The 12,793-nt window shown below is 38.6% G+C and overlaps 1 protein-coding gene across 4 annotated transcripts in view; it reads right to left on the reverse strand.

Annotated features, from left to right (window-relative positions):
• The window catches only part of Cdk14 (cyclin dependent kinase 14), a 549,244-nt gene that overhangs the window by 103,263 nt on the left and 433,188 nt on the right, over window positions 1-12,793 (reverse strand). For all 4 annotated transcript variants that reach the window (XR_007109786.1, XM_047560804.1, XM_047560806.1 and 1 more), the window contains one exon: window positions 12,305-12,353. Coding sequence is in view for 3 of the 4 variants with exons in the window: in XM_047560804.1 (XP_047416760.1) it covers window positions 12,305-12,353 (49 nt within the window). In the remaining variant the exon portion in view is untranslated. The remainder of the gene's footprint in view (window positions 1-12,304; window positions 12,354-12,793) is intronic.

The raw sequence follows: 12,793 nt of genomic DNA on the forward strand, positions 1-12,793 counted from the left end.
TTTATCTTTTGAACCAATTCTATCTTTACAACTAAAATAAAGAAAACATAAATAGAATTTGAAAACTGCACATGTATTATCATCTGGGGCCCAACTAATCATAATTTCTAGGTATATGCAGATATGGCATTTTCAGGCATGTCTTCAACATGAGTCAGAAGCTGATGGAATGACACACCATTTTTTAAAAGGTGTGTCTTAAAGGCATATCTACATAATGTAGAAAACTGAAGACAAGCATTTGCAGATTGTTATGGTTTAGATATCAGGTGTCTCTCAAAAGCTCACGTGTAAGACACTGCAAGAAAGTTTAAGAGATAAAATCGTTGGGCTATGAAAGCATTAACCTAATCAGTGCATTAATCCCTAGATAGGAATTAACTGGGTAGTAACTAGAGGCAGGTAGGGTGTGGCTGGAGGAGGTAGGTCATTGGGGGCATGCCTTTGGGTTATATATTTTGTCCTTGGTGAGCAAGAACCCTCTCCACTTGCTTGTTGCCATGTCCTGAGCTGATTTTCTTCACTATGCCCTTCTGCCATGATGTTCTACCTTTCACAGGGCCAGAACAACAGTGTTGGATGTGAAACTGTGAGTCCCAAGAACACGTTTCCTCCTCTATGTTGTTCTTGTCAGGGCTTTCAGTCACAGCAGTGGAAAAGCTGACTAGCACACAGATCATGTGTAAGGATATGGATGTTTTTAAAAATGAGAGAGAACATAAATCTCATTTGATTACTTGAAAACTTGCAAGAAATTTTCAAAAGAATATTAAGGTTACTTTAAAACAGACCATACAAACCTAGGCTTTATTTGTAGTCAATGCAAATAGTTACTTCACACACACGCACACAAATACATGTATACACACACAAACACAGCCACTTTAGGAAATGTGCTAAAGTATGTCAAGCTGTATACAAGAACATTAGCCCATTTCCTAAGTTTTATTTTTATATTTAGGAAAACCAGATATAAATAGGTGATAGAGCTTAGATTGTGAAATGGCCGGTGCCCACAGAATCAGTGCTGCCAAAAGTCACGCTTTGAAACTCCATTCTGAATCCCCAAGAGATATATGTTCAATATTCAACAAAATTGAAGAATTTGAAAATTGAAAATCTCTTAGATGTTCTGAGAGAAAGTAAATCCTGGGGCAGAGTCAGAGGATTTGATTTTAAGTCTACAGTTATATGAGAAAGGAATAAATGAGAAAATAAAAACCTGACAGTAGTTTCTTAGCTGAAAATCCTAATCCATGTCACAATATGCTCTAATAAAACATTTTATTTAAACTGATTGGAAGGCATGTTCTATTCTGCACTGTCCAATTTGGTAGATACTACTCACATGTGACTCTTCAAATTTAAACTAGTAAAAATTAAATGAAATTTAAAAAATTCAGTTCCTTAACTGGACTAGCCAAATTTAAAGTTACTCAGTAGTCACATAGCTACTGGCTACCATAATGGAAAATAAAGATAGAGAACAATTCCATCAATCCAAGGTCAGTACTGCTCTATATCCTTAAACAATTTAATGCAGCTTCTAGAAATTTCTAAATTTTCTTAAAGGGATTGTATAGTTCATACACTAGGAGGATTTGGGTATTTAGATGATGATTAGAGATTGGATTTAGAAAATCAATGACTGTGGCAATAGAGAAGGGGTTGAGGTCTGGGACTCATCCTATGAATGTGCTGGCTGGTAAGGATAGAGTTCACAGTGGTAGAAGACATCCTTTTGGAAGTGTTTTTCACTTCTTTGGGGAAAATAAGAGACACCAGACATCTTTCAGTGGTTACAACCTAAAAGTAAGGAATGTATGGTAGCAGAATTTTCAGATAGGAAAGTAAAGCCTGGTTGGACTATCATAAAGAACTAGAAGTACAATTTATCTCAAATTCTAAATTTTAGCCAGGGTGACAAAAGATGAGAGGTAAATGAACAATCTCATTTGCACCTATCTTTATAAACAAAATCATGTACTGAGTCCCATTTGAAGGAATATGCACAGGACCTGGTATAATCCTCAACTAAATAGCCTCCAATGTGACTGAACCAATTTATAAACATATTCACCATCCAAACAGTTGATACCTAAGGTCATTGTCGGGGCAGACAAGCAAAGCAGGGGCAGCTCTGGCTTCTCTACCAGAGACATTTTAACTGCTTTGCTTAAGAATAAAAAAGGTGTGTGTGTGTGTGTGTGTGTGTGTGTGTGTGTGTGTGTGTATGCAGCTATTCATCCTATATATTTTATGAAGATAAATAGCTGCCCTATAATCTTTTTTTCTCAGAACATGCTGCCCTCTACAGGTCACATGGATATACATGAATGTAAAGATTGATAAAAAAGAGTTCAGTTATAGCCAAACTAATGGGATCATTAGTAAATGTAATATGTAAAAGAGGGGAGGATGTTGGTTACATTCATGTATCAGAAAGTCTTCAGGCTCAAGATGAGAAGCAATCAACATTTATAACCTATCATTTATAACACATGAGCTACACAGGTACACGTGAGTCCTATCATGTGCATCCTAGTGTAGTCCTATCACGCTATAGTCTTGTCATGCATTTTCCTTAAGAAACTTAAAAGTATATTGACAGTCATTTTCCCTTTTGTTTTAACTAGGAAGAACAAGGTGTGGAAGAAAGAGGAGGAGGCAAGGTTGATGTGGTTTGACAGCTTTTCCAGCATCTCCCAAGTATCAGTATCAGGTTTGCTTTAAAATTCAATATAGTAAAACTTGGATCTGAATTGGAAACTCAAAGCCAATGAATTTAAAGAAATATGCATGATTTTATCCCTAAGAGTTTAATCTTTTGAACTATGGTTGCAATGAAGTAGTCAAAATCTGGCCTAAGAAATGAGAACTACCCTTCATCTTTACTTCAAATCAATTCTTTTGCAACAGTCATTCCAAAAACAAGCACACTCGCACACACACACATGCACACACACAGCTGGTATGTTTATTGGTTTAGCCACTAAAGGATTTAGCTGGACAAACATCACAAAGATGATGGCTGATTTAATTGAATTTATGATCAAATGTTTTCCATTGCAGGAAGAGTGGGAAATCACTTATGTAGAGATTTGAATAATTTAAGGGAAGTTCTCTATTTGGCATCGTGTTTGTATATCAAGTCTTGAGGGATTAAATAAAGCTGAGGACTAGCAGAGATACCACATACAGAAACACACAGATATGCAGTATAACAGTACAATGAAAGGAGGGCCAGAACACGGATCCCTTTGTATTACAGTTCTGTTCACTTACATCTCACTTATAGACTGAATAATAACATTCTCACACATGCACATACACATATGTATATTACAAGATTCAATTGGAAATCACCACCATGTCTTTTTGACATCCTCCAAATGTCAAAATTATGAATAGGCAGGACACAGTGGCACAGGCCTGTAACTCCAGCAGCTTAGGAGGCTGAGGCAGGAGGATTGCAAATTCAAAGACAATCTCAGCAATTTAGTGAGGCCCTAAGCAACTGAATGAGATCCTGTCTTAAAATAAAAAAATAAAAAGGGGTGGGGATATGGCTTGGTGGTTAAGCACTTCAGGTCAATCCCTGGTATGAAAAAAAAATAAAAAAGAATAAAGATAAAGAAATTATGTATAAATGTTCTTTCAGGTATGACAAAAAAATGAATGATTTGGGCATTGCTTAGGTGTGTGTTTAAGGGATTTTTATACATTTGTGTATCCACCAAAGACGTAAAATCTATTAAAGTCACTTGCATGACACTTGTGCCTTAGGGTATGGACTTGTCTCAGTGTCTGAAAGAAAAATTCTAGTCACCTTTGGAATCCCCTGCCTGTTTTCCTCACTGGTGATGACAGACAGAAAGGCCAGCCTGCCAGCCTTTATTCTCTGTGTTTCAAGAGAGGAGTCATCTACTCTGTCCATTTAAAAGCTCCAAAGAGCAAGAAAAATTACTTGATCCACTGAAACTACTGGATCAAGTGAACACCCAGGCCCTATGCACCTCGCTTAGGCTTCCCCATCATTTTGTGTATAGGCTTTATGATGGAAAAGGTCTAGTAGAATTTGAATGTAGTTAACAGTGATTTGTCTATGGGTTTCTTTCAACCTAATTAGGAAAACCATCTAGTAGATGTGTTTCAAGATTTAGGATAAATCACAATCATACATTAGTTATGTACAATGCTACTTGTTAACATATCAGTCTTAGGAAGGAATTGTTGGGGGAGGCAGAATCTTGTTTTTACATAAGAGGTATTAAAAAAAAAATAAAGTGACCCAGCAGCTCAGCATGTGCTCCTTAAGCAGGTAGATGGACATTCCAGATGTCTGAAGACCCTGTATAGGAGCAGTATCCATGTTCAAGGACAATTGCTTGTTTGGAACCTAATGGAAACCTTTGAGTGGCAGGGGAGGGCAGGGAGGGCTGAAAAACAGAAGGGAGGTAAGTAAATGTTTGTAGAACCACTGTGGTTGGTAAGGTGCCCAGTAATCTATACTGATACTTTATTTAAAGATTTAGCAATAGTACATTAGGGGGTTTTAAAGATTTAAAAACAGGCTGAGAGGTTAGTGAGCTTCCTGAATATTACATGGTTCAGTGGTGGGATCTAGCGTTGAAACTTGGCCCTTAGATACCACAGATTATGCTGGCTTCAGACATTTTCTTGCCATTTATGCCAAAAATCAGCATTTGCAGGCTTGCTTTCTCTTTTGTGTTTCTTATTGGTTCAGGTTGATAATATTTGTTGGCTCTGCATTCTTAGAAGGCTAGTAGGACCACCGGACACACAGCAGATGTTTGATGCCTGTGTCAACATAAGCAGTCTAGTAACAGTGTCATCAAAATGAATGAGCCCTGGTTCTGGAGTCAGTCCCCCAGCAAAGACCCCTCGTTTCATGAAATCAGCCAAGGTAAAGGGCAGCATGGGTGCCAGGGTATTCAAAGGACGACACTGCCGTTACAACACCTTTCTCCCTTGACTTCTCTTTTGGGGATCTAACCCAGGGCCTCCTGCATGGAATCCTTGGACTTCTTATGTTCATCTTTGGAATCAAAAGAAAATGATCTAAATAAACCTTGGGGACAGGGATCACACATCAGGAGTGTCTTCTAAATTAAGAGAGGTTAAAACTTCTGTATTTCTGTTTACGCTTCACTTTCACTTTCTAATATGTGGCCATTTTCAATGTTCTGAAGCTGAAGAATTAACATACGAATCCACAGGGGCCCAGTGAGGGAGACCTGGCACTTGATCTGGGAGGTTTATTTGGAAAATGGAGCCCCTTTCAATAGCCTTTCCGATGTGGTGAGCAGGAAGCTGAGCCTTGGCGATATTTTCTGAGTAGAGTGAGGGAGATCAAGGGGAACGGGAACAACAGCAGAGAGGTGAGTTCTTCAGGGAGTTCAAAAAGGGTAGAGAGCTGTGTGTCTAACCCCTAACAGTTCCCAACAGAAAAGAGAGAGAGAGAACACAAGGAGGAGAAAGGAAGAGAGGCGCTTGCAACAGGCAGTACCCCTCAGGAGGGAACAGCGTGGCTTCTGCAGGGGAGGGGCAGGAGGGGCTGTCTGCTGGATGTTCTTTGATATTTCCTCTATTCCCCCTGCAGATTTATTACACTTATTGGGTACATCAGTATTACTGTCTTCTCAGAGTGTTTACAAATAAAAGCTAGGAGTGAGAAATAAAAATGTAAAGCAAAGATCTCTGGACATTTTGAGTGAAATATTCAATGTCTCTAGCATAGTTTCAAAGCATCAGACGCCCTCTGGTAAGCACTTAGAATAAATGAATACTTCACATATGGATTTATAATGGTGCTGTCCAATATGGTAGCTGCTAAAAATATGTGCCTCTTTTATATTAAATTAATTAAATATAAATTAAATTTAAAATTCAGTTCCTGAATCACACTCTCATATTTCAAAAACTCTGCAGCCACAGCTGTCTTAAGGCCACAACATTGGGCAGTACAGATACTGAAGAATCGGGTCGAACTTTTAGTTACCACTAGCCTTCCTGAGCACTAGCCTGATTTCTCCGGTCTAGTGATGGAAAATGAGTTTTTCCTTATATATAATTTTGAGGCTATCTATTGTGAATCAGGCAATGTGAATCTGTCAGAGTCTGAGGCCTATGCACCTGATGAGTCAGAGACCAGGCAAAGTAGATTGTCTGAGGTGCTGAGGGTTGGGTTCTGCTCCACTGCGTAACTCTGGACTGCACAGGAAACCCAGGTACCTACTTGTACACAGAATGGCCCCTAAAGATGTCCACCTGCTAATCCCTGAAACCTGTGAATGTGCTGCCTTCCATAGCAAATGGACCTACAGAGATGATTAAGGTTACACACTTTAAAACAGGGAGATTAATCAGGTGAGCTCACTCATTACATGGCCTTCGGGGGCAGAGAACTTAGTGGGAGAAATGAAGAAGAATGGGAAGTCAGAGAGATCTGAAGTTGGTTTGAAGAAGGAGGCACAACTTGAGACACACACAGGAAGCCCCGAGGAGCTGTTTCTGGTTTCTGGTTGACAACCAAAAAGGAACTGGGGATCTCAGCTCCAACCCCACAGGAAACTAAATCCTGCCAACAATCTGAATGAGCTTGGGATTAAATTCTCCATGAGAGCCTCCAAATCTGAGCCAAGGCCAGCTGACATCTTGATTTTGACCTTCTGAGATCCAGGGCAAAGAAATTAGCTGATCCCACCGAGACTTCTGCCTGACAAAAGTGTGAATAAGATATTTGTGGTACCTTATGGCAATACATTTATGGTCATTTGTTATGGCAATCACAGAATACAAATCCCCACTTTATACTGGGAGAAGCAGAACTTGAGTTCGCCCTGCTAGAAAGTTTTGGGGAACAGTATGAGATAGCCCAATTCCATCCTCTTCCTGTGGGAAATGAGCAGCCCACCTGCCCCTGAAAGCTCCGTGCAGCTTCAGAAGTGCAGCTGGGTTTTATTCCTTAATGAGCTGGATGGCAGAGGAAGGTATTAGCTTCCCCAGAAGAGCATGGTGTGCTTTTGGATGAGGAGTCCAACCATAATCTGAAAGGATGAAAAACAATAGCTGCTGCCAACTCCCAAGCCAGGCACGTACTGCCAATTAGTGAGAGAGGAGATGGATATTTTCTGTCCATCAGAAGTGGAGCAAAAACCAAGTGCCCAGCATATAACAAAGAGCATGGGCCACCACCAGGGGTTATTAATGACAGTGAATTCTTTGCTACGAAACAAACAAACAAGCAAAACATGGATAAGAAGTCTGGCAATGACACAGAATGATAGGATGTCAGTCCCTGGGGGCAATGAGAGCTGTGTGGAATAGGTGACAAGTCTCACTCCCAGGGTGAGTGGGTGGTTGGCAGGCCTGTCAGCTCTGTCACTTAGACTGTCACAAGCCCAGCCTTTATCCTGTTGCTGACACATTGCCCACAGAGGTGCAGGGGAGACCTGACTGGTGGTGTGGGTGGTCAGCCTGCTGCAAATGCTGTCTTCCTAGGATAAAGGAAGTCAGGTTTCCACTTTGTCCAGGTTCTGCTGCTGCATGAAACCTAGACTGAGAATGACATTTGCTCCCAGAGGAGATCTCTCCAACCAAAGGTGCAGCAAGAACAAAATAAAAGGAGATATTTATAAACCCACATGAATATCAGAGTTTTAAAACTGATAATACTGGTGTCCTTCTAAAAGGTTCACTGTGGGGCATACATTCAAAGTTTCAATTTTCAATTGTGATCATCATCTGTGCTCACTGAGCATGTTTTTATTTTTGTAAGCTACAAAATGCAGGTGATAATATCTACCCCAATTACCTCCAAGTCCCATGTAAGGACATGTGATGATGTGACACATACATAGAAGCAAAAAAAAAAAAAAAAAAAAAAAAAAAGGCTTGGGGGCAACAAATACATCCCAGCTTTTGACTAGTATGTATCACATGTTTTCACATTTATGTTATTGCTACTACTCGGGATCAGGACCAGGTCTTTGGTAAATTTATCAGCTGGTTCTCAGAGGGCTTCCTCTTGGTCCTCCTGGAACCAGCCCCAAACTGTATTTTTAGATAAACCTTAATTGTACCTTCTTTGAATTCTCTAGGACACTCACCAAGGCCTAGAAAGCAACTCTTATTTTATGACCTACCCTTTTTTTCCTTTGGGGAATCCAATCTGCAATATCCTAAAAGAACTACTATCTGTTAGATGGTTTAGAGGGTCTGTTAGAATTACTCTCTGTTTAGAGGTTTAGAGGGTCTGAAGAATGCATGCTTTCAGTAACTGAACTAATGATTCATTCTTATGAAAACACGTGTCCCCGGAAATTGCTCTAAACTGCAACTTTGAAGCAAGCAGGTGAGCTTTTGGGGCCTTCAAATAATATCATGCACAGGTGTCCAAGGTTGGAACAGGAGACCTGCTTGGATCTGACCGTTCATGTGTTGAACACTGTAGAAGAATGTGGTGAGGAGCTACACCCCATGCAGCCTTCTACTGCTGGGTTTGACTCCACAGAGCTGGGCAGTCAGTAATCACAGCTATCCTTCGAGTTAAGAGGCTGGAATCCCAGAATGTCTGCTTTAGTGTCTGCTTTAGAGCTTGTCACCCTCAACGAGTCCCCCTCCCCAAAGAATGAATAGATGATGTACAGAATAACTCCTTTGAAAATGTTATGAGACAAACTCTCCAGGCACTAAATAAATTAAAACTGCTACTTTGAAGTAAATAGAATTATAACAAAAATAATCAACAGTGAAAAAAATGTGGAAGAGGAGAAAGACGATTTCAAGATTAGAATCAACTCAACTGCTCCTCCTAGTGTGTTAACAGTGTTCTCACCTTCCTCGCACTTCTAAGCTGGCAGAGAAATTTGCCGTACATTATTTTGTTAGATATTTAGATCAATGTAAAACAAAAGGGTGGAGTGGCAAACAGGGTTTTTCAATTTCTTGAGAAGGCACTGACTTAAATCTCAATGGAACAAGAAAAACATAAGAGAGTACCTCTAACAAACAAAAAGTTAAAGTTAGCTTCTTCCTCTAAGTGTCAGTTTAAATACATTGTTTTGTGCATATGTTACACAACCATCTAGCAAGTCATCTCTAAAATATGTTTGAGAGGTTAAACATGGAGTCAGATAAAACACGTAGGGAAAATTCAAGAACACAAAGTTGGAAACATATCTAAGTCTTCCAAATTTGGGCTTTGACTTGGCTGGCATGTTAAAAATGTTTTCTTTTCTATTTTTGCTTTTCCAGAAAGGTGGCTTCATTACAGTTCCTGTCTATACTGCACATTTTAAAATATCAATTTATGTGAGTTTTTAGGAGGAATCCAGTTGGTTTTGACTGACAAAATGATTCTATGCAGAACAAGAATGTGAGGGGAAGAAGCAGGAAAAGGCTGACTTGCACCTATTTGAAGCCTATAGGTGGGTTCTGCTACATCAGCCGCTTACTGTGTTTTCCAGATCTGTCTTCTGTCACTTGGTGGTTTATCCTTAGTTCTCAGTTCAATATTTTCAAACCTCCCAAATTGTTCAGCTGTTAAAAAGTTCCAAAACAAGCAAATGTGTTCCTGGAACCCTACCCTTGACTTTGCTGGAGACTATATACTAAGGCTTCTTCTCCAGCCAAAATAATAAAAGATCTTTTAAGTGGCTGGAATTCTTGGTTGATTGCACATACATGCCAATGTCAGACAACTATAAATAGAGAGATTTGGAAGAGAAATAGGGAGAGTCTTTATAACACCAATGAAATATAATGGAATGTTTTGAAGGCAGTCAGAAAACAGTACGTATTTTTATAAATTTAAGATTTGTCTCTCTTAGCCCCAAATCCCCTTTATACAGGAAGAGCTCACATGGATCATGCACTTCCAGTATGAGAGAATAAAAGGGCTTTCTTTTCTTTATTGATGTAATTTATTCTTCCCAATCCTATAATTAAGATTTCTTCTTTGTATTATGCTTTTTGGTTTGGATATCTGTTGGATCTTTTGATATGTCCCCCCATCACTGCTTTGTTTTCCCAGAATACTAAAAATCTTTCAAAGGATAAAATTATGCCTATGGTTACTGATATAAATTAAGTCAGTAGGGAACTGCATGGGTGTTACCTAGGGCAGATACAGACCCCAAATGAACTGGGTCATGTGTGACAGCTAGGCAGAGACTGAAGGATTCATTTTAGAAATTCCTATGCTCTTAGGTGGGTTAACAACATCTCTACTCACTTTAATAGCTGGGTTCATGCATATCTCTAAAAGCATGAGTATTTCATTTTGAACAGAAACTTACTTATTTTATATTAATGCACCCATCTTATATTAACTCACCTGGAATGAATTCAAACTAGTTCACCCTATTCTGAAGCTATAAACATTGTACAAGAGAATTTACCAATTGCTTCAGTTTACAAATTTTGCTACAGATAAGCAAATCACTCATCAGTAATTTAGAAAACCAGTATTTGTTTAATAGTATTTTAATGCAATTCCTTCTACCTTAGGCCATATTCCTGAAGTGAGAGATGTTGGAATGTCAATGATGGTTTCAAAGTACATTTGGAGGAAGAGTCAATAATATAATTAATATCTGAATTCTTAGTTCTCTTGAAATTTCATTAAGTTTAAATTGGCTAAAGGCCATAGTTTAGCTCCAAAGATTGAGCACTTAATACTGGCATAACAGAAAATAATATTTTAATAATATTTTTAGTGATGATTTTAATATTTAGTGTTTCTGAAATAAACCCTTATGGCAACAAAAATAAGATTCATGGGGACTTAAAACTAGTGTGATGCTGAACAAGTCATGTTCATAATTTAAAAATCTTTCCTCAAGCTTAACCTTTAATAATTTGCCCTAAACTATTTAAGTAACTTTAAGTTTAACTTTATAATTCTATAGATCGATTACCCACGATCATATGTAGCTGCTATGCATTGGATGGTTGGTCGTGTTTTCCTGTTACTTCAAGTACAGGGTTAGACTTTCAATTGCTTTACCAAGAAGTATGGCACAAAGTAGTTGCCAGTTGGACAAAACTTTCTGAGCGACTTGGAGAGAGGAACGTGTTTGTTTCATTAGGGTAGGAACTGCACACTCAGTATTACCTGGTTTACTTAATGTACCTTGGCCAGGGACCAGTAAAGGGGTAGGTGAAAGGTGAGGAGCAAGCTCAGAACGCTCCCTGCAGAGGGCCTGCTTCCAGAGGAGAGCACAGACTGAGAACTGACACTAAGTGGCAAAAGCAAAGCCCAGTGTCAGGCAGAAATGGTTATACCAGTATGCTTTTCTAAGTACAGATTTTTTTTAAAAAGTGGCTAAATCCCTCAAGCTAAACTACAGCAGTTTAATGTATGCATTCCGTGAGTTCCTCACCATCCATTGTCCGCTGTTTCTTCTGACAGCATTGATTAAAAAGCAGTTTTAAAAAGGAGTTGTTGTTTTTTTTCTCCCATAACTGATGATGTCCAAAATGATTGATGTCCTCAGAGTAAAAAGTGAGGTCATAACATTAAATTCCCCATGGATGAAATGTTATAACAAAGGACAATCTATTTAATCAAAGAAGTTTCAGTTATCTGTTCTCCAGCATTATGCTTGCCACGTGAAGCCTGCGACTAAAAGGGAGCGGCTCAATTACTCTGTGTTCCAACTTCCAGAGATTTGCTAACAGGTTGGCTTGCAGCAAAAGATTCCTAAATAACTTAACAAAAACCAGATCTTTGTATTTTGTGATGTTTTGAAACCAATAAGTAAAACTATTTCAACAAGGCCAGATGATAGAACAGAAATAAAAAAGCAGAGTATAAATACTTCAGATGATACATGGATTTGGCTTCCTAATATGACTCGGGGGAAAAAAAAAAACAGGTAAATGGAAAAAATCGGAGACACTGGTTTCATCTAAAAAGTTGTCACCAACTTTTAGATCGTTTAGAATAGAAAGTAAGTCACTGTATCGTATTTTTATAAATGTTGTTCTGCTGATAGGAAAATATTTCCTGGAATTTAGTTACACGAGTGAATTTTAGGATTTACAATCCTGACACAATGCCACGTCTCTCTAGGAACCCAAACCCATACTGCTTTATGGCTCATGCTGAACAGGGCAGCTGATACACAGTTAGGGTTTGGTAACAGTCTAAAGGCGACATGAATGAATGCAGAACAGTATGAATGAATGAAAAAAGTGTCATGAAGAACTTATCAGGTGGGTTGTCAACATTAAGAGAGAGAGAAAGAGAAGGAGCAAAATCTGTATAAAGACTTACTTATTCCATGCTTGTCTAAGGTTTTTAGAGCTGTACAGGGTAAAGCGTTCTGAAATAAAAAAAGAAAAATGGTAAACAATCTTCATACCACATGTATATATTGAAAGTATGTTGAAGAAAACTCAGCTTTTAAAAGACAGTGTTTGAGTGAGTCATTGGTGGGTAAGCCATGGTAATGCTGTCAACTGGAGACTGGGCATTTTTTTTTTTTAAGAGTAAAACAGGAAGATTGTGATATCTTACACAATGCTTTCTTTTGTCTAGAATGATTTACTTCATACTCTAGTGTCTTTAGTCATTATTTTTTTAAGAATAACTTTTAATTGAGTTTTTTAAAAGTTTCTTTTTCAGAAGAAATACAAATTCCAAATCTCCAAACTCTAAGTTGGTTTATAGAAGAACATAGGCACAAAGATCAGGTGAGATTGGCTGTTTTTTCTATGATTTCTCTGACCAAATACAGCAATGTTGGATCTCCTTTCTTATGAT

This window comes from Sciurus carolinensis, chromosome 8, assembly GCF_902686445.1.
Source record: "Sciurus carolinensis chromosome 8, mSciCar1.2, whole genome shotgun sequence".
Lineage (NCBI taxonomy): Eukaryota > Metazoa > Chordata > Mammalia > Rodentia > Sciuridae > Sciurus > Sciurus carolinensis.